Raw genomic sequence first — 23,563 nt, 5'->3', positions numbered from 1 at the left:
ACCTGATGACTACTGAGAAGCTCTTAACAGCCCTCCACATAGCCCCAAACTTGTTACATATTCAACCTGTTCACCAAATTTTTATACCCTGCAGCAGGATATAAAAATTTTGGTAGACAGGTGAGATAGGGACCTAAATAGTTGTAGAGATAACTTGGAGAAATAATGTCTCTTTGGTCAGTAATGAACATTAATCTGCAGCTTTATTTCATTGGCCCCATAAGAGTATTCATAATTTGTAACTAATACAATCATATATTGCTATTTATTTAATATATTGCACACAGGGCCACTCAAGACTTTTCAATCCTCAGATGCAAATTATGAAATGCCATCCCTCCACAATACACAAAAAAGACCCCAGTAATATTGTATTCATTTGCTGCTTCCCAGAGATACAACAGGAGGAGAAGAACTAGCAAAGCATAAGGGTCCATGAAGGGGGGGGGAGAAGCACTTGTTGGCTAAGGTAAAGAAAGCCTGCACGAGAAGCATGCAAAAGTTCAATGAAATTTACCAGTAAAAGTACTTTGCCGTAACGGCATTTGTACTGGAGTAAAAATTGAATCCCACGGCTTGAAAACCCCTCCCGAAGTGTGTGTGTGGGGGGGGGGTGTAACCTGGCCTTTTTTTCTTTAGAATCACTAATTGAATTAACTAACTGAATCATGAACAGAGTCGTATTGGAAGTTCTGGCATCGTAAAAAATGTTCGTAACGTAGTTTCACCGGTAAACTTTTTCGACGTTTGCCGTGTTTCTCCTGTGGGCTGCCTTTGCCTTTTTTTTTTTTCCTTCTTAATGAACAATTTATCCACTAGTCCACCAGTGATTCTAAAGAAAAAAGGTCAGGTTATCCCCTCCACTTCGGGAGGGTTTCAATCTCCCATGGGATTCAACTGCTACTCCTGACTGATAACACCCACTGTATGTTTACTGAGTGAGCAACAATACAAATGCTGTTACGGCAAAGTACTTTTACCGATAAATTTCATCGAACTTTTGCATGCTTCTCGTGCAGGCTTTCTTTACCTTCGCCCACTTATCTGTCCTAATAATTTTTTTTTATGAATATTATAGAAGAAAGCTAAATAAAATAATAATTTTCTTATTATATAATAACAGAAGACCACCATGAATTATTTTTTACATTATGGTGACTAGTGTAAAAGGTCATTTAGTAATTTAAAATAATAAAAGACTACAAAAGACATTCTATTGGGCAAATCAGATTAATTAAATGATCTCACTATACTAGCTATTGAACACACAAAAAAAAAAAAAAAAAACAAAATCCACCAAATGGATCCTAGAGAGAAAAAAAAAAAAAGAAAAAAAGTTAGCGTATGTCAGTTGTAGCGTGAACATTTTTGTTACGATGGGAGTACAACCACTATCAGGTTAAGGTTTTAGCATGAAAACAGGCCATATGAAACATTTTTATGGAACTTACAGAACTTCATTTTAAAAAAAAACCACCACCTCTGCCACAAGACAGTTTTGAAAAATTATCCTGTGAATGTAGCCCATATCTGTCCAAGTTTAGGTAATGGTCAAATTTTGCCATTGTGGATTGAAAACACTGTGATTTTATAATTTTTCTACTTATTAATTTTCATTGCATCCTTTATTAATCATGGGTTTTTAAGTGTTCTAACCATTCTTGCTGAAAGTACAATTGTTATTTTTGCATATTGAGTTATTTACAGTATAAAATGCAATACAGTAAATTTACAGTACATAAAATGCAATAAATATTATTGCATTTTATGCATATTGCATCCTTTGCAGACATAATTTGATTCAAGTATATCCACAGACTAGGTGCCTTTATTTGAACTCCACTAAGATGTTCTAAGAGGTACAAATTAAAGGTTATAATGATTTATGTACCAACATCGAGCCATGATGATGAAGAGGTTGAAGAAATGTACACCGAAAATTGAGAGACTTCTAGATGAGCAGAAAACTCACTACACCATTATTATGGGGGACTTCAATGCTAAGGTTGGAAAGAGACAAAACAGTTCTGAAATGGAAGAGGTGAAAGACTTATGAAATTTGCAGAATCTCAAGGAATGTCAGTAATGAACACTTTTTTCAAGAAAAGGGTGAACAGAAAGTGGACATGGAAGAGCCCAAATGGATTAACAACTAATGAAATCAGTTTCATCCTCACTAACAGAAGGTATATTGTGAATGATGTTACCATCCTGAACAAGGTAAATGTTGCAAGTGATCACAGAATGGTAAGATGCACACTTGATATAGATGTAAGAAAAAACTGACTGAAGTAAATAATAGGTCTTTGAGATAACAGAAGAGGAGAAAAAGCAGTATGTACTGGAACTTAAGAACAAGTTTGAGCTTCTGTAGACCTTTCAGGACCAAGATATTGATGAGGAATACAACTTTCTGAAAGTGATAAAGCCTGAGAAACTTATAGGTAAAAAGAAATCCAAAGAATAAAAAATTAGTCAAGAAACACTTGTCATGATGAACTGAAGACGACCAATGAAGAGCAAGATAAACACTGACAAGGACAAAATTGAGTATATTGAGTTATGCAAAGCCATTAGAAAGAGACTCAGAGAGGACATAAGAAGATTTAACACAAGAAAAGTAGAACAAGTATTTAGGGGAAACAAAGGACTTAAATCAGCAGTAATACAGAAAGACAAATGATAATGAAACTGAAGGATAATGATGATGTACTTATAAATGGCAGAGAAGGCATAATTCAAATAGCAGAAGACTACTATAAAGAATTATATAAGGAATAAGGGAATTATGCCAGCAGTGGGGAAGATGGATCACAAATTAGCAACACATACGACATACCCGATATCCTTACTGATAAGGTAGAACATTGAAGAAAATGAAGAATCAGAGAGCCCCGGGTGAAAATGAAGTTACTGTAGAGTTGTTAAAATTGGGAGGAAGAGACATTACACAGAAACTGGCAAGAAATATATTAGGAAAGGTGTGACGCCTAAGGAGTGGAATAATGCAATCATAATTTTGCTGCATAAGAAAGGAGATAAATGAGAAATTAGAAATTGTAGACCAATTAGCTTGTTGTCCCACATCTACAAGTTGTTCACAAGGGTCATTACTAACAGAATAGAAAGAATACCTGATGAGAATCAACTGAAAGAGCAAGCTGGCTTTAGAACAGGATTCTCAACTTCATGTAATCACCTTCGTGTAATATCACAGCTAATGGAGAAAACGAATGAATATAAAACACTATTATGCCTGGCATTTGATTCCATACAGCATAAGGCAATGTTTAGGGCACTGGAAAGACCAGGCATAGGTACTCCATACATTATGATTTTGAAGAAAATATACGAGAATGCTACTCCTTTATTAGACTAGACAAAGACGTTAGCAAATTTAAAATTGAGAAAGGAGTTTGACAAGGAGACACAATATCTCCGAAGTTGTTTACTGCTGCCCTTGAGGAAGCTTTCAGAAGATTAGACTGGTCACAGAAAGGAGTCAATGTGAATGGAGAGTACCTAAACCATTTGCGATTTGCAGATGACATTGTGGTCATAAGCCACGATCCCAAAGAATTAAAGGAAAATCTTAATCAGTTATGCATAGTTAGTAAGGATTTTGGACTAAAGATGAATATGGCTAAAACAAAAGTAATGATGAACAAGTATGCCACAGAAAGGGATATAATGATTGAAGGAGCAGTAATTGAAAAGGTGGAGTCATATACTTATCAGGGACAAGTCATTAGCTGTAATAATGATAAATGGCTGGAAGTTAAGAGAAGAATAAATTTTGGATGGATAGCATTCAGGAAATATTGTAACATACTGAGGAGCAATATCCCAATTTGTCTGAAACGTAAAATAATGAACCAATGTATACTTCCCACAATGACTTATGGACATGAAACGTGGGCACTCACCAAAAGAATGGAACGAATTATATTAAGAATCAGATTATTGGATAAGAAGAGAAACACATGGATTAGACAGCAAACATAAGTAAAGGACATTCTTAACAAAACTAAAGATCTGAAATGGACTTGAGCAGAACACGTAGCTATGATGACAGATGGACTAAGAAAATAACAGAATGGTACCCAAGAGGAACTAAAAGAAAACCTGAAAGACAACAATGGAGATGGACAGATGAAATTCAAGAGTTCGTGGGTAGTAAATTGATGGCCATTGCACTAGAGAGGCCTTCATCCTGCAGTGGATTGAAAACGGCTAATAATAATGATGATGGTGTTTTATTTTTTACTGTATTTTTATTTAAAACTAATTGTGCAGTTATTTCTGTTAATTTGATAAAGTAGGTAAACATTTTCTTACTTAGGCCTCTGACACTCATCATTCACCCATCTGAATGATGAGTGTCAGAGTAAGAGAGAATTCTGCCACTATTGTCAGTATCAGTCACATTGAGATTTCATATTCTTTTTTGTAGTTTTTTAGAAGTGTAATTACTATTATAAGTGTTTCTAGTAATAAATGCTATTAACTAATGTAGAAATGTAATTTCTACATTAGTTAATACAAATACAAATGTAAACTGTATAGTGTAATATAATAAATTACTTGGTAGCATAATACGTATTATTGCATTTAGGTATCTCTTAGTTTAGTATTCTCAAATTGAATTGAATTTAAATAGCAATCATACCTCAAACTAGAGCAGCAAGGCAAAAAGCTCAAAGTAACAGGAGTGCTGTGGCTTGTGGAGAACTGAAAAGGGCAGTTCTCTTACGAATTATGACCTTACTTGCGATGTTCTACTTGTGATATTTAAGAAAATTAAGTGTGAACTCGGTGTTCCGATGGGCATTTATGAGTTTAAAGAACAGGGTTGATACCCTCGAAGGAATTAAAATGGGGCTCCATCACATTCGGCTTCTCACCTCAATGCCAGAGCTTACACTTGTGTCACACATCACAGGAGTAATCCCAGAGATACAATGTGCTGTTCCCACAGGAGGTAGTTATTGTTGGTGACTCTATTGTTAAGGAAATGGGAAATATATTATGCAAGGAATAGGACCAGGGTATGTCTGCCAGGGGCAAAAGTTGATGACATTGTGGAGCAGATATATCATCTTTTCAGGGCAAAAAAGGTGATATATTGTACACATCGGAACTAATGATATTAAGAGTAGATCTGAGGACTTCCTTAAAAAGGTACAGGACAATGTTGAAGAAGAGTCATGAGTTGCAGGCACTTTCAAATTTAATTCTAATAAAATTAGAAATTGACTGTAATTCTCCCCAGACACGATAGGAGGAGTACATGATGAGGAGCCTTGTCAATCAATTTGGCCCTGGAGAAACTGTGCAAGGCTCATGGTCTGTGCTTGTTAACAGGAGAGACTGTTTTTACAGGGTTGGATTACACTTAAATATAAGGGGTGCAAGAATATTTGCCTGATGCTATTGAGGCAGTATTAGATGGTTCAGAAAACTTCTAGTTTGGTGGAACATACAGACTAATAGATTAGCTACGGCCACAGGCAGAATTGAAAGTGATTCTTGCACTGCTTCTGTTGGAACATGCAGCAGCCTGGGAAGCAAGGTTTCTGGGATTGCAAGACCTGCTGGGGTCCTCGTGAAATAAGCAAATATACGGGCTGTGTTAGGGTAACTAAGAGTGAAAACAGGAGCATATATATTCTCCTAGAATGATTCTAGGAGAATATACATGCTCCTGAATGATTCTAGGAGCATATACTATGTTCCTAGAATCATTGTATATGCAATGATTCTAGGAGCATAGTAAATAAATTTGATTAATTTGTCAAATGCAGACATTTTAGAGATATTGGAGACGAGGTATCACTCAGACATAAGGGATGCAGAATTTGAATGCAGGGAATACAATGAATACACAGAAAGGAGAGACAGGATTGGGGGGGGGGTAGTCCTCTTAATTAAGAATCATAAAATCTAAGTAAGTGCATCCAGTTGATATGGGTGGCCAGTGCAATGTTGAATCAGTTTGGTGTGATATAAGCACTGGGAAAACAAAAATGAGAGTAGGAGTGTTTTGTAGGCCTAATGACTGTGATGAGTACAATGAACAGCTGTACAAAGAAATAGAGTGGGCTAGTAAATCAGAATGTTTTATAATAAAGGATTTTAATTTTCCAGATATTGATTGGAAATTGTGGGTTGATCACTCACGCAATAGCAGGACTTTTGTTAATTTATTGGATAACTGATTTCTACATCAGAACTTTAGAGGGGCAACAAAGGAAAGCAGTACTCTCAATCTGATTATCTGAAGATTAAAGAAGTACTAGGTGGCAGTGATCACACTGAATTGATGTGGGATTTACTTAAAGATGTATCTACAATCTTTAAGGGTAAAGGAAGGGTTTTTGCTTTCATAAAGGTGACTATGGGAGGCTTGGAGAGTTTTTAAATTCTATAAAGTGGGACCAACTGATGATGTTACCATCAGCAAATTCTAATTGGGAAGCATTCAAGGAATTAATGATAGAAGTTACTAGGCTTTTTATACCAAGTAAAGGATGCTTGTTCAATGCTTAAACCTAAATGGGTGTCAGGTGAATTAATGACACTTGAGGCAGAGAATAAAAATGCATGGGATGCATAAAATTATCAGGTGATACATAAGCCTATTGTAGATAAGTTAGTCTGCAGTCAAGTCACAAAGGAGGTTAGGTGAGCTAGGGCAGATTATGGGAAGTCTCTGGCAAAGAATGCAAGAAAAAGAGCAATGACTTTACTTATATTAATAGTAGAAGGAAGAGGTTGAATCACATATACTTCAATGATTTAACTGTTGATGAACCTGCTCAGGTTGTTGACAAACTGGATGGGTATTCTGCACCTACATCAACATATGAGTAATTCTTTAGGGAAGGTGATGCCCGAAATTTATCAGACTTTAACAGGGAGCTAAGTGATTGTCATCATTGATATGAAATTGGAAGAGAAAACGTTGAAGCTAAAATAAAACGGTAATTGGAGTGGATGAGATCCATCCAGTAATATCAAGAGAGGCAGCAAAAGAGGTAAGCAAATTACTATTATTATTATTATTAGCCATATGGTGCAAGGAAGCCTGAGGCTTATGCTGTACCAGTCAAAAAAAATTCCCAAATTACCCCGAGAGAGAGAGAGAGAGAGAGAGAGAGAGAGTCAAAAGTAAAGGTGTCACTAAGAAAGAGAAGAATGATGATATCCAGCTCAGGACCCTGGGTGTGCCAAGCCATACTCACCAGATGTGAACCCCTGGGGTTAGCCATGATTTTGAGAATATCCTTGGATTCAGTGCAAGTCCCTGCGAACTGGAGATGTGCAAATGTATCCCCAGATCAAAGAGTAATATGGGTAATTACAGACCTGTTACCTTGACTGTTGTTTCAGGGGAAAATAATAGTGCCACTGGTTTAAGAAGTAATGCAAGACCATCTAGACAGGAATACAATTATACTGCTGTCACATCATGGGTTTTTTAAGGGGCGGCTTGTCTGACCATTTTTATCTGATACTGTAATGCAGTAATCAAGGAACTGGATGCAAAAAATAATTTTATCATATACTTTGATTTCCAAAAATCTTTTTATGCTGTTACACATAAAAGACTGCTGTACAAATTGGAGCAGTTTGGTATTAAGGGCCTCCATAGTTATTACTATGGAGGCCCTCCATGCCTGAATGGTCAGGAGCAGGAGTGCAGTAGCACACGCTCATTGAATAGACCAGGGTACAAGCCCCTGACTGCTAAATACCGTACCCGAATGGTCAGGAGCGGGAGTGCAGTAGCACACGCTTATTGAATAGACCAGGGTACAAGCCCCTAACTGCTAAATATGGTCGATCTGCCAAGTCACACTGGACCAGTGCAGCAGTTTATGGTCTATTTCCCTCAGTGTGAACCGTTGAGGAGGCTTCTGTCCTGCAGTGGATTGATAATAGCTGCAGTTTACGTTTTTTTTTTTTTTTTTTATTTCTATGGATGGTTGAGTGGGAGAAGACAGAATGGTTATCAATGGGCACTGATGGACTAATGTTATTAGCAGAGTTCCTCAGAATTCAGAGCTTGGTCCATTGTATTCTATATTTATTAATGATATTGGTCTATTTTTTAGAAGATGTATCAGGCTTAATATCTAAGTTGGCAGGGTGACTACTGACAGTAATCAATGTATGCTACTACAATAAGATCTAGAACAATTAGGCAGATGTGCTGAGAAATGTCAATTGAAGTTTAACATTGACAAATGCAAGGTAATGCATATGGGTGGTAGTAATACCAGATCAAAGCACCAACCATGTAGTACTACACTCAATGCCGTGGAAAATGAAAAAGACCTGGGGCAATTGTGAAGTTCTCTGAGCAAACCATGCATGCTGCCAGTACAGCTCATGGGGTTTTGTCAAAGATATACAGGAATTTTACTAGCAGGGATAAGGAGGTGATTAGACCATTGTATAAGGCAATAGTTAGGCCACACCTTCAGTACATCATACAGGAGACCTCCGGAGGACTGGTGAGGGGAAACAAAAGGGTGCTCTTGCCAAGGAAGGCTTCAGTTCTAAAAACTGTCTGGAAACTCAGAACCTGCAAGGTGATCTGATTAAGATGTTTAAGGCTTTGAGTGAATTGAGTAAACTAAATGTTGATGGCATTCTTCCTCAGACTACACACAGTGAGGGGAACATAAATTCAAATTGAGCAAGGAGAGTTGAATGGAAGTTTTCCTTCAATTAGTGGGTAGTTGACTGTTAGAACAAACTTTCATTTGTTGTTTGTAGTCAGTAGTTTGAATAAATTCAAGGAAGAAAACTAGAAAACTGTTGGAGGGGATGTGGGAGGGTTTTTTTTTGCTGATGCTGCATAAGCTTGCTTTCTTGGATCATTTGCTGCTACTAATACAGTCACTCCCCGACTTATGTAGAGTTCGGCAGAATGCAACCCTTACGTAAGTCAGAATTTCCCTAAATGCTTATGCAGCACTTGCAGCTATGCGTGCTGAATTTGATTGAAGCAAAAAAGAAATGTAAAACTGTACAAATTTTTTTCGAAATTATAAAATTACAAAGAGAGAGAGAAGCATACCGTCAGTAAGTTTTACCTTTCGAGCATCGTTGCCAGAATTAACTCTCCAGCTGATAAGCATGCTGCTGCAGAAGTTGAGGGTTTTGGAGAAGGGGTTTTTTCCAACACATCACAAAATTTCTCTGCAGCTGCAGAATCAGCACTAGTGACTTCATCGCATACTTTAATGTTTTGGAAACCAGTGCGATGCTTGAATCTATTAAATCACCTGTTGCTTGCCACGAACTTGGCTTGGGGTTCACCATACTTATCCTTAATATCTTTATGCATTTGCTTGAATAGCCATTGGACTCAGGGGCACTAGCTTCTGAATCTGATTTTCCATCCATATTATTAATAGCTTTTTCATCTTTGATATAGCACCTGTACGCTGTTGATCTTAAATGCATTAATCCTTTAGCATGTTCTTTTACACGTGCACTGTCCCTTAAAATAGTATTCATTGTTGAAGCAGAGAGACTTAATTCCATGCAAAAGATGACAAACTTTGTCCTGCTTCATACTTCTTAATTAATTATCTTCACTCTAAATCAATTTTGTTTTGTTTCCTAGCACTACCAGCACTTGCACTTTCCATTGGTCCCTTTCTCTTCACCATTGTAATGAAGGAAATAGGAATGAAGATAAGATTCTGAAAATTTATTTGTTTCTTATATGATTTAAGATTTCAGTGAAGGGGAACTCATTTCACTATAATACCGTAACGTAAAAACCCACAGAATTACAGTTATCGGGATTATCACAAATGCAATAAGATCGAGTTTACTACCTGTTTATAATAGATTGCACTAACAGAAAAGCCCAATAAACCAGAAACTGCAAATTGTTTTTAGTGTTTTTTGGTAGTGACCTCCAGAAATTTGTTTTAGAAAAATTTCACAAAGGCATTCAAAATTGATTCTTATAACGGAACATATGATAACAATTAAAGTGTAGTGCAATTTCCATTATAAAAAAATGACCTTTTAGAGAGATAAATAGCTTAGTTATAATAGCAAAAATTTCAACTTCCGAGGTCTTGGAACAAATTACCAAAAAAAACAATGTGTTATTGGGTTCACACCATGATATTTTCACGATACCTCCATTTATTCCTATGGGATGCAAAATACGTTTCCACGATTTTTGCACGGCTGGCAAAAACTTATGTAAAGTCGAATTTCCATAAGTCGGGGAGTGCCTGTAATGTATTCACTTATTGTTGTAAATAATATGCATAGTATCGCACACATTACATTACTTTTAATATATACTGTCATAATCATATTCAGAATTTGAAATTTTTATGAAACAATGTTGGTATAAGTACATTTGTGAGTAGTGGGATAAAAGGTGTTCAGTATAATTGAAGCCCAGCCTTGTTACATTTTTTTCCTATCAGAAAATTATTTCTGCAATACATATTTTCATCTCCTAACAGTTTACAGTGATGCATTAATCACATAACTTGAGGGATACTCAAGGATACTCAACTGGACAGGTATTTCGAACGAACGGAGGGGTGAAATGGGAGAGGGTTTTTTTTTTTTTGGCTGATGCTGAATAAGCTTGCTTTCTTGCATCATATGCCTCTACTAATGCTAATACCTTCGCTGTCATGTAAGAACAGACCACCATAACTGCTATTGTTAACTAAAATTTGCCCTCTGGGGACCCTAATATCATCATGTGTTAAAATTTGGTCATTATTATGAATTTTTAATATGACCATCCTTAAATTTTAAAGAGGGGCTCATCCATATTTAATTTAACAATATTTCATATTTTTCTGTGGACCCTATTGGGAAGTAGGTGCACACAGAAATAATGCATCTTTTTTTCTTTTAGCTGACACCTTGCAGGAAGTTCAGTTACCTGTTATTTCCACAGAAGAATGTCGAAAGAAGACAATATTTCTTCCTATATACAAGATCACTAATAATATGTTCTGCGCTGGCTATGAGAGAGGAGGTCGTGATGCTTGCTTGGTAAGGCGAATAATAAAAATGAATATCGCTTAAGTCATTTTTAAATTACTTGTGTAACTTGATTGTTGTTTTGCTGGCTCAAAGTGGTGTTATTCACATTTTTTATTCACACACTTCCCTCTCCTATAATCCAAAAGTTGTTCTTTGCTCTTGAGTTTATGGGCAAGCAGCAGTTGTCCTGTGATGTGACGTTCACGTTGAATGATGCAATCTACATGTACTGTATATTGTTACTGTTAAGGTTGAATGGCTATTGCATGGTTGATTGCAGAAGTCAGCTCTTCACTGTTCTAATACATTTGTATACTTGAAGAAATATCCAACTGAGCTTCTGTTTACAACCTCCCCATAGATATTTTTCAGATGTTAGAAAATATTGCACAGTGCTTTTCTTCTCTTCTATTAAAAACTCAATCACTTTTATATATGACGAACCCCATTATCTGATTCCATTTTAAAAACTGCCTACTCTGGTGCCATGTTTTTAAATTCCATAGTTCAAAGGAGTGAAAGTTAAGTACTATTCTAAAGCAGTCACTTTTTTCTTTTATTTAATAATAATAAATTTCTGCTGAAAATAAAAATGGAGAAAAACAATTTTGTGGCCCTTGTATATTAGGGATTCATATTACCATATGAATATCATGAGCCAATCAGCAGAGATATTGCATAAATTTAGTGCTGATTTAGTTTAGTTATTGATATAAAAGCCCTGGCTATTGACTGTGGAAGGTCATATTATTGCAATACAATTAAATATTTTATTTGTGATTCCTTCCCTCTCCTATAATCCAAAACTGTTATTTAAGCAAAATTTAAATAAAGTTAACATGTTAATTTACCATATTATATCATGAAGCCTGTGTTTGTGGAATTACAACTGTGATTAGTTATTGGCAAAATTATGTAAGAAAGTAAGCATAAACAGCATCAGATTCCCCCCCTAAAATAAAAATAAATAAATACCCTTACCTACTTTCCATCTAATAATTTTCCCAATCCTCCTTTAAAATATATTCTGTTATTACTTAATTTCACAGCACTAGTTTATTTCACAATCAGCCAGTCTCTCACTGAAGGCACACTTCTTCATGTCTATTGCACAACCACCTTTTTCAATTCAAATTTTATGTTACTTGTGTGTTATCTGAGAGAGTAAAGTTGTCATCAACATTTAGTTTACTCAAGTCCTTTTAAATACTCAAACACTTCAATTAGGTTACCATGCAGATGCTTAGTTTCTGGGTGCTGCATTTACAGAACCTGTCTTTTTGGCTAAGGATACCTGTTAGTACCCTGAACTAATTTTGGTGCTCTTTCCTTTCCAACAGATCTAAAACAAGGTTTCCTTAGATGCAATATTTAACATGTTGCCTGACCACTGCTTCATGCAATGATATAATCACCTCTTTGTGCCTGCTGACAGTCACTGCATGTCATTGCAGAACACCATGTGGTATTCTAGCAGTTTGTCTGCACTGCTAGAAAACTTCATGTTGGATTCTAATTACTTTAAGGTCTCCCAAAATGATAATTGGTGCCTTAATTTAATTTCATTTATACATAGGCTGATCATTTAATTTGAGGAATGGCAGCACAAGGCACCATACAACCACTCAGGTTATGGCAAATTTCTGGTAGATGGCAGGATAGTGCATCCAAGGATACACAGTTGCAAGTTCTGATGTGTCTAGCAGTTGGAAAGTGCCCTTAAATTACGTGCTGTTGTATTATTTTGTGAGATATTTCTAGATCATAATGACTGACCCAAGTCTCATCACCAGTCACAAAGAAATTCTCTACTGTGTTAGCATTTGACACTTCATGTGGTTTTGTTTCTGATCAGGTATCAAATGGTTTGGAATCCTGCATGCACAGATTCATATTTGAAGGTGCTCTGTAACAACTGGGTGTACACTGCTGTCTGCTACTTAGTTGATAGAGCAGTGGTTCCCAAAGTAGGCAGTACTGCCTCCTGGGGGTCATGTGGGTTTACCTGGAGGGGAGGGGGTGCAAAGAAGAAAGGGATGGCAGGAGGTGTTTAAAGCCGGACCTTTCTAGATGTGCTCATCATTTATTTACTATTGTTCAGGTTAGTGCATAGCACAAAAATTTGCACACATTTATTAAGTAATTACACAGGGCATCACACGTATAGTGTGCAGAACTGACAAGCTTCCGTTCTCAAATTATAAGTGAAATTACACACCCTCGTCTGAATACAGAGTTTTCAGGAGCTGTCATCCTCAGGAACAATGGTCTCTGCGGAATTTTTTATTTCAAGTGTAAAAGATTCTTTTATGTTCATTTGTACACCAAGAATCAACATATTTAATGAAAAACGACAATAAAATATAAATGTATTGAATCTTTGCTTCTAGCATATGTGCACTTTATAAAAGATGAATGCTTAGTTCAAGAGTTGTTTGCAAGGCAGTTAGAAACAGATACTAAAGGTGAGTAAATTTTGTGTTGTTGAGCAGCTCTCTAAAAACAAGAAAATTCCACTTGCTACCATTCTTTCTCTTGCGATGGATGGGACTCTATCAATGACTGGTTGCTACCGTGGTTGTGTTGCGTACTTGAAGAAAGTTGTACCAATGTCTTTACCATTCACTGTGTCCAGATTGCCTTCACAAGTCATTACTGGTGTTAATAAAATCAAAGCCCATGCTCTCAATGATGCACTATTCTGGGATGTATTGAGAATGATGAAGATTTTCAATGTTTGTTGCTTCATACTGAAGTTCATTGGCTATCAAAAGGCAACTGCATAAGACACTTTTATAACCTTTTTGACTCTGTTGTGGAGTTTTTTGAAGAGAAAGATGCTTTTCTCAGCGATAAACTTAAAGGTATCAGGCACGACACTGCATATTTGTCCGAACTGTTTGCAAAGTTTAATTAAATGAATTTACAGTTGCAAGGAAATGGTATCCACCTTTATTTCAAAGTTACCTTTATTCAAGTGCAATATAGGCTGTTGCAAGCTTTATCAGTTTTTTTTTTGTCTGAGCTAGAAAAGATTGGTGGGATACAGGATAATAATCTGGGAGTATTTTGTGACCATTTGGATATGCTACATAAAGATATGTCTGAACAATTTAAGGATCTTCTTTTGATAGAAATTCAAGATTGGGTGATGAATCCATTTTTAGATATTGAGGAAGTTTGTGTATTAGAGGAAAAACTAATTGAGTTACAAAATGTATTGAGCTGAAACCGAACAAAGTTTAAGAAATCTTATCAAGAGTTTTTTGATTACAGAAGAAAATTTCTGATCACTATCCTGCACTATGGACAGCACTATGGTTAAGAAGCTACTTATTGCATTCCCAACTTCATATTTAGTAGAACATGGTTTTAGTGTGGTCATCCAACTTATCTCCAAGCAAAGAAATCGACTTCACATTAATGAACATAGTGATTCAAGACCTCTTCTAAGTGACTTTAAACTGGGCATTGAGAAACTGGTATTATGTCATCAAGCCTTGCATTAAAAATTTACAGAAAAATGAAGTTGTTACTAAATGTAGTTCTAAGACTTGTTAAATGATTCAGATTTTGAAAAGCTAGAATCACTAGTCCAGTAATTTCAGTATGTTGAATTAAATAAAACCTTTATTGGATTTGAAATAAATGTGCAATTAATCATTACTGTTTTGAATTATAATTTTTTTATTATCTTCCTCATTGGGTCATGCAGTCTGCAACTCTGAAAAATATTTTTATAAGTTAGGACTGGGGAAGTTGGGGATGCATTTATGGAACCAAGGGGCCAGTGACTCAAAAGTTTGGGAACTATGATAGCGTGCAATGCTCCTCTCTTCATTCAGAATCTCCTGGGCTGTCTGGGTCACAAGTTGAGCCAAAGATTCTTGATCCTTAATGTGCCTGTGCCACTTAAATTCATTTCCTTGAAATACTTGTTTCCATAAACCCCTGACATTCTCTGTAGTACTTGCTCCATATCAAACACAATCATCATCATAAGCCATTTTCAATCCACTTCAGGATGAAGTGGATTGAAAGCAACTTTCCAGTTCCTTCTGTTTTATGCAATTGCCATCCAGTTACTACCCACAAACTCATGAATTCTGTTATTTTCTTAGTTGATCTGTCATCATGTCTTCAAGCTGTGTCCTGCCCAAGACCATTTTAGTTCTTTAGTTTTGATAAGAATGTCCTTTACTTGAGTTTGCTGCCTAATCCATTTGTTTCTCTTCTTATCTATGTAATTTGTTCCATTCTTCGCTGTGTAGTTCTCAGCTTCTCTTCCATTCTTTTGGTGAGTGCCCAAGTTTCACTTCCATAAGTCATGGTGAAGAGTATACATTGGTTCATTATTTTACACTTCAGACAAATTGGGATATTGCTCCTCATTGTGCAACTATATTTCCTGAATGTTATCCATCTAAAATTTATTCTTCTCTTGACTTCCAGCCATTTATCATTATTACAGCTAATGAGTTGTCCCAGATAAGTATATATGACTCCACCTTTTCAGTTACTGCTCCTTCAATCATTATTTCCCTTTCAGTGGCATACTTGTTCATCATTACTTTTGTTATAGCCATATTCATCTTTAGTCCAAAATCCTTACTAACTCTGAATAACTGATTAAGATTTTCCTCTCATTCTATGGGATCGTGGCTTATGACCACAATGTCATCTGCAAACCGTAAATGATTTAGGTACTCTCCATTCACATTGACTCCTTTCTGCGACCAGTTTAATCTTCTGAAAGCCTCCTTAAAGGCAGCAGGAAACAACTTCAGAAATATTGTGTCTCCTTGTTAAACTCCTTTCTCAATTTTAAATTTACTACTGTCTTTGTCTAGTCTAATAAAGGAGGTAGCATTTTCATATAGTTTCTTCAAAATCATAATATATTGGTATTAGTAATGGCCTCATGGTGCAAGAAAGCCTATGGCTTATGCTGCACCAGCCAAAAAAAAAAAAAAAAAAAAAAAAAAATTAATAAAAGAAACGAAAATTAAACCTATCATCCTATGCGTTTCCCTCACCCAAAGGTACTACTATCCAGATGACCTTTGAATTTCCCCAAACTGTCAGCCTCTACCACCCATGTAGGCAACTTATTCCAGTAATTTATAACTCACTGGCTAAAATAAAACTTCCTGCAGTCCAATCTAAACATCTCCCCCTGTGACTTGAATTTATGTCCCCTAGTTCTAGCATCATTTATAATCTTGAAAATTTCGTCCTCATTTATTTTACTGATGCCTCTCAGAGCCTTAAACACCTCAATCAAATCTCCTCTAAGGTGTCTATTTCCAAACTCTGCAACCACTTATTTGAAGTCTTTCTTCATAAGGATGCCGTTTTGCCAATCTCACCAGGCACGTTACCTGTCTTTGCACCCTTTCAAGAAGCTCGCTGTCTTTCTTTAGGTGCGGTCTCCATACTTGAATACAGTATTCCAAGTGTGGTCTAACAAAAGCCTTATATAATGGGATTATCACGTCCCTATCTCTACTTGCAAAAGTTCGATAGATCATTGATAGGACACCATGGGCCTCCCTTGCAACCTGTTTACAATGCTCAGAGAATTTCATGTCTGACCATATCGTAACACCCAAGTCCCTTTCCTGCAGTACTGGGTTTAGTGGAACTCCACCAAGTGAATAAGTTATTTTGAGATTACTGTTTCCCAGGTGTAATACCTTACACTTGGTTGGATTAAAGCATAGCTGCCATTTTTCTGACCATTCCCTAGGTCTCTCTGAAGACGCTTGACAGTGATTATTAACTACTCTACCAATTTTAACATCATCTGCAAATTTAGACATCACACCCTCTATCAATGTCGTTTATGAAAATTAAAAACAACAGTGGTCCTAATACTGATCCTTGGGGAACCCCACTTCTTACATCAACCCAATCTGAGGAATAGCCATTTATCACAGCCCTCTGCCTCCTGCCCTGAAGTCATCCTTCTATCCATCTAAGGATTTTCCCAGTGATTCCAACCTGTTCCAGCTTATAACGCAACTGCTCATGTGGGTCTGAGTCAAAAGCTTTGCTGAAATCTAAATAAACAATGTCGAAATTATTCCCTAAATCCACAACTCGTGAGTGACCCTTTCGAAATAGCGAACCAGATTTGTTAAACATGATTTTCCCATTATAAAACCATGCTGAGTATCCTTGAGAATTTCAATTCTATCCAAATGATCCTAAATTCCCCCCTTGATCATTGCCTCCATGATTTTCCCTACCACTGAAGTCAGTCTGAGAGGTCGATAATTTAACATTTCTCTTAGAACCACCCTTATGTATGAAAGATACATTGGCACTTTTCCAATCCAATGGAATCTCCCCAGAGTCTAGTGATACTGACATAATTAGCCTCAATGGTTCAATGCACTCACTTGCTGCCCCTTTAAGATTATAGGGTATATTCCATCAACTCCAGGAGCCTTACTGGCAAGATTATTTAATGAAAGTTTTTTCATTAAATAATCTTACGAAATTTCAATGTCATTAATTATATTTTTTAACTTCACTCCCACAATTTCCCATTGCCACAAAAGGTTTTTCTTCTGTAAATATTGATGCAAAATAACTGTTGAGTTCATCTCCAATGGCAGCTGGTGTACTTAATACTATCCACTTTCTCTTACGTAAAGGTCCAATCTGGTTTGTCCTGCTCTTCTTAGCATTTATATATGTGAAGAATTCCTTATCCCCCCCCCTCTTTTTTCTGCTTGCTAGCAGTTTCTCATAAACTGCCTTTCCCTGTCGAACCTTTTCTGTGGCTCTATTATAGATCATCTTGTAGCTGTTATAGGCTTCAGTACTTTTTTATTGCTCTGTAACTTTTCCATGCCACCTTTTTCTGCTCAAGTAATGTGGCAACTTCACTATTCATCCTTGTGGAGTATTTTTTTTTTTTTAATAGTAAATATGCATTCAAGGCATCTGTGATTAATGTTTTAAAAGTGTACCACAGTTCAATTGTATTTGTTCTCTGTGCGATATCTACCCAGTTAATAGAGGCCATGTAGCACCTTAAGGCATCATAATTTTCTTTTCTGAAATTATAACCCATTCCTTTGCCTTTTACTATTGCTACCTCTCTCTCTTCATCATTCACCGTAGAACTCCGTGATCACTTCCTGCTACTGGTTCCTCTACTGTCAGCCCTGTTATGTCATCTGATTTATGGGTGATGAGGAGGTCTAGGATATTCTTTTCGCTAGTACTTTCCCTGATATGTTGATACAAATAAGTCATCTAGTTGATTTAAAAATTTTGTTCCCCATGTCGAGTTTCCTTCCCATTTTTTCCAATTAGAGGCAAATTGAAATCACCCATAATAAGACATTGATTCTTACTTGCCCATTCCATTTGCATGTAGAGGCTTTCGTCATAATCTTCACAATTACCTGGTCTGTAGATTACTCCCACTCGCATTATACCTTTGTTTCCAACTATATCACACCATACATATTCTATACTAGCATGTGAAACGTCTGAATCCGGGAAAGCTATCGTTGCACACAGGCTGCTTCTGATAAGAAGCATTACCCCACCACCCCTTCTATCTACCCTATCCTTCCTTAATGCATTATACAAGCCGTACTGAAACTCATGAAAAAAACGTGGTACCACCCGGAAACTCATTTCCGGGTGGCACCATGTTTCCGTAAGCCTTATTATGTCCGCTTTACTTGTTTTAACCAGCAGTTCGAATTCACTCATTTTATTGACGACACTTCTAACATTACTATATAAACAATTAAGACTTACTGTTCTTGTATATCTAACAACCCTAATATAACTCTGAAGTTTTTTAGGCTCTCTTCCCTGGCATTAACTACCCACTCACTTGAAACATTTCTGCCCCCAGAACATCTAGATAACATGTCCAGTTGGGGAAACAGATAAGGACTCTTGAGGTATGTGCAAGAATTATTTTGACCAATATTATCAGACCAATGCATGGAGTATCTATGCCTGGTATTTCCAGTTCCCTAAATATTGCCTTATTGCTGTATGCAGTCAAATGCCTTTTCATAATCCACAAATGTCAGTCATAATGGTATTTTATATTCATTTGCTTTCTCCATTAGCTGTGACATTATGTGAAGTTGGTCCATAGTTGAGAATCCTGTCCTAAAGCCAGTTTGCTCTTTTGGTTGATTCTCATCAAGTATTCTTTCTAATCAGTTAGTAATGACCTTTGTGAACAAATCATTGATGTGGAATAACAAGCTAATTGGTCTATAATTTCCAATTTCTCATTTATCTCCTTTGTTATACAGCAAAACTATGATTGCATTATTCCACTCCTTAGGCGTCACACCTTTTCTAATGCATTTTGTGAAGAGCCTTGCCAGTTTTTGTGTCATGTCTCTTCCTCCCAATTTTACCAACTCTACAGTAACTTCATCTTCCCCCGGGGCTTTCTTCTTCATTTTCTTCAACGCAGGTTCTACCTCATCAGGAAGGATATCAGGTATGTTGTATGTGTTACTAATTTGTGATCCACCTTCCACAATGCTAGCATCATTCTCTCTCTCTCTCTCTCTCTCTCTCTCTCTCCCCTTGTATAACTCTTTATAGTAGTCTTCTGCTATTTGAATTATGCCTTCTCTGCTATTTATAAGTACACCATCGCTATTCTTCAGTTTCAGTATCATTTGTCTTTCTGTATTACTGCTCGTGGCTGCTGATTTAAATCCTTTGTTTTCCCTTAATGCTTGTTCTACTTTTCTTGTGTTAAATTTTCTTATGTCCTCTCTGAGTCTCTTTGTAATGGCTTTGCATAACTCAGTATACTCAATTTTCTCCTTGTCAGTGTTTTTCTTGCTCTTCATTTGTTGTCTTTGGTTCATCACGACAAGTGTTTCTTGACTAATTTTTTCTTCTTTGGATTTCTTGTTACCTGTAGGTTTCTTTGGCTTTATCACTTTCAGAAAGTTGTATTATTCCTCGTCAATATCTTGATCCTGAGCAGTCTGCAGAAGCTCAAACTTGTTAAGTTCCAGTACATACAGCTTTTTCTCGTCTTGTTATCTCAAAGACCTTTGTATTATTTACTCGAGTTAGTTTTTTCCTTTCTTTTCTTACATCTATATCAAATGTGCATCTTACCACTCTGTTATCACTTCCAACATTTACCTTGTTCAGGACAGTAACATCATTCACAATATATCTTCTGTTAGTGAGGATGAAGTCTATTTCGTTAGTTGTTAATCCATTTTGGGCTCTTCCATGTCCACTTTCTGTTCACCCTTTTCTTGAAAAAAGTGTTCATTACTAACATTCCTTGAAATTCTTCAAATTCCACAAGTCTTTCACCAATTCCAAAATTTCCTATAGTTCCCCTTTCTGTGCTGTTTTGTCTCTTTCCAACCTTAGCATTGAAGTCCCCCATAATGATAGTGTAGTGAGTTTTCTGTTCATCTAGAAGACCCTCAATTTCAGTGAACATTTCTTCAAACACAATAGCACACAATAAATCGTAGTCTTCAAATCTTCCATTATGCAGCTCAAAAATTTACTTATAGCATGCAACTTATGCTGATGCTGACATTCTAACATGTTAGTAGTTGCTTAAGTTGCTTAAGCTTGCTTTGCAACTATACTGGTGTGCAAAACTTAAGGACCGGTCAGGTTTTCATCTGTAGCTTCTCATAGGAGTGCCCTGGATTTGCAAAAAGCATACCAAAGGAACCTTGTGAGGTACAGAAATGAAGGAAACAAAACTGTACAGAGGGACTTTATTCAAAAATGGCAACGTAGCACTGGCTGCCATGATTCAGATGCATCACTGCCAAAGATGGAACAGAGGGAAGAGGTGATCCTCAGTAGGAGATATGGCCACCCCCTAATGTCAATGTAGGCTTTGCACCACCTGTCCTTACTTAGAACAATGTTGTTGATAAGTTCTTGTGGATACATTGTTCATTCCTCTGTTGGCACCATCTTCAGCTAGTGAACATTTTCTGGTGGGTGTAGACGTGCCGCTAGGAGTCTCCCCAGAGCATCCCATATGTGTTCAGTGGGATTTAGATTTGGGGGAACGGGCAGGCCAGTCCATACAAACAATGTCCTCACTTTCCAAAAGCATATCAACAGCTGCAGCGCCTCCATAGCCAGGTGGGCAGGAGCAGCAGTGCATAGCACACACTTCTTGATTAGACCCGGGTTCGAGCTTGTAACCACCAAATACGGAGGATGCGGAAAGATGTGGTCAGGGAATGACCACCGCATATCCCCGGAGCAATATGGCCTTAGTTGCTAATGCTCCTAAAAACCAAATAACAACAACAGTCAACATCTGCAGTTCGATGGGGTGTGGCGTTATCATCCATAAACACGAATTTGCGGCCAAATGCACCTCAGAACAGATGCACATGGGGAAGCATTACCTGAGTACAGTAGCTTGCACCGGTTACAGTACCACCTTCCAGTATCTGGAGTTGTGTACGTCCATCCAAGATAATGCCTTCCCAGACAAGAACACTTACCATGTGCCATCCTCTCACCAGATTAGCTGATGTCCAGAATCTATTCTCATAAGTAAAGAGTACCTTACTCCACGTGCTGCTGTCCAGTCCTTGTGTTCGATGCACCACTGTAAACTGCCCGATGGGCAGGTGTTAAAGGCACACAGTGTACTGGCCGTTGGGCAAACAGTCCACCTTTGTGGAGTCACCTGGCCACAAAGGTGGACTCCTGTGCTCCTGGTTTGCAATGGATCCTGCTGTCTGGTGTTAGTCCCTCTTGGCCTGTAGGAGTATATACCGGTCATCACTGGGCATTGTTTTTTGTGGATGACCACCACTGGTCCTTCGAACAGCTGTACCTGTCGTTCTGAAGGCCGACCACGCACGTGAGACGATGCTGTGGGCAATACCGAACTCTGGAGCCTCGCATTTCGACCTTCCCAGTTATTTGACTCCGTGTAAAGTTATCCAGATGTTGTCTACTGGCCATTTTGTTGTCTGTAACACTGTATGAAACAAATCGAACGTCTGTAACAATCATGCTCACCATTTGGTAATTTATGCAGAACTGCTGCTTTTATTTGTTTATATGAGCCCTCTCATAACGATTCAAATTTTTGCATGTGCACCAGCTTTCTACTGAAAGGCCACAGTTATACAAATCTCCACAGGCTGTTTCATTTGATTTTGTGGTTTTAACCTTTAGAAATAGTGTTGGTTCTTAAGTTTTGCATACTGATGTATGAGACATGTTAGAACTTGTAGCTGTGTTAGCATATCCTTGGACATAACCCTTCTTACTACCTGAAGTTTTCCAAAGCTTGCGTGGTTGTACAGTGTCACTGCTATTAGAGGTGTTGCCCAAAATAAAATTTTATTTATACCCTTTACTTTTAAGTCTAACACAGTAGAACTAAGATCTGTATCAACACTTAAATTTTTATCAAATGAATCTCTAATTAGGACAATTAAAAAGTGATGGAACAAATCTTGACATTCTCCAATTATATATCACTTATTCCTCTTGTTCAAATTGTATTAGTTTAAATGGACTGTGTCCTGTAAGTAGTAACAAGGATAACCATGGTCTCCTCTTAATAGTTAACCAAACCAACTTCTGAAAAAACATCTTAAGTTGTTCTACTCTTTCTGGAATTTGTTTTCAGAATTTATCCATCATCCTTGCCAAATTATTTTAATTTCCTTTTATATCCTTTTCATTTCTAACACTATGAACTCTGTATTCAACTTCATTTGATAGACAGACAATTATTCCTGAAATTTTGACATTTTTAGTAAAATATATAAGAATTCTTTTATTGGAGATTAAAGTCCATAGGCTCTTTTACAGATATTACATGAAGCACCTCAGTAGATATGGTGCAGCAAGCTTGTTATTACTAGCATAGAAACTACATAGAAAATTTCTGTACATAATGAAGTTACCTTTTAATCATACTGTTTAGTACTTTATATGCCAAATAGCAAATGGTTAAGGCACTAATGAATAATATATTTTATACAAAAATTGTGAAAGGCATTTATACATCGTTGTTGCTGCACAGATGTATAAATGAAGCCACAGAAGGCAGAAGTCTTATTCACACTTCTAGCATATTGATTGTGAATGTGGGAGAAGTGAATCTAAGAGAAAACAGAGAGTGGTAATCAATGGGTACTGTTCTACATGGACTAATGGTATTAGTGGTGTCCGTCAGGGTTTGGTGTTGGGCCCATTGTTGTTTTGTATATTTATCAGCGATATTCATGAAGATATATCAAGCTTAATGGCAAAGTTTGCAGATGATACAAAGGTTGAAAGGGTTGTTAATAACAGTAATGACAGTATGCTGCTGCAATAGGATCTGAAAAAGTTGTGTAGATGGGCTGAGAAGTGGCAACTGAAGTTTAAAATTGACAAATGCAAAGTACTGCGTATGGGTAGCAGTAACCCCAGAGAAATGTACCGACTGGGTGGAGTTACACTCGGGTAGTTTTTTTTTTTTTTTTTATGTGAACCCCAAACA

General features: G+C 37.0%; 1 protein-coding gene across 1 annotated transcript in view; it reads left to right on the top strand.

Moving 5' to 3' along the window:
* LOC150085497 (uncharacterized) overlaps positions 1–23,563 on the top strand; it is a 333,972-nt gene that overhangs the window by 294,849 nt on the left and 15,560 nt on the right. Inside the window, exon 17 of the mRNA XM_090373297.1 lies at positions 10,916–11,055. Within this exon, the coding sequence (XP_090229423.1) occupies positions 10,916–11,055 (140 nt within the window). The remainder of the gene's footprint in view (positions 1–10,915; positions 11,056–23,563) is intronic.

The sequence above is a fragment of the Mastigoproctus giganteus genome, chromosome 5, assembly GCF_048544385.1.
Source record: "Mastigoproctus giganteus isolate SK-2022 chromosome 5, ASM4854438v1, whole genome shotgun sequence".
In the NCBI taxonomy this organism is placed as follows: Eukaryota; Metazoa; Arthropoda; class Arachnida; order Uropygi; family Thelyphonidae; genus Mastigoproctus; species Mastigoproctus giganteus.
This window is presented reverse-complemented; position numbering and strand designations above follow the sequence as displayed.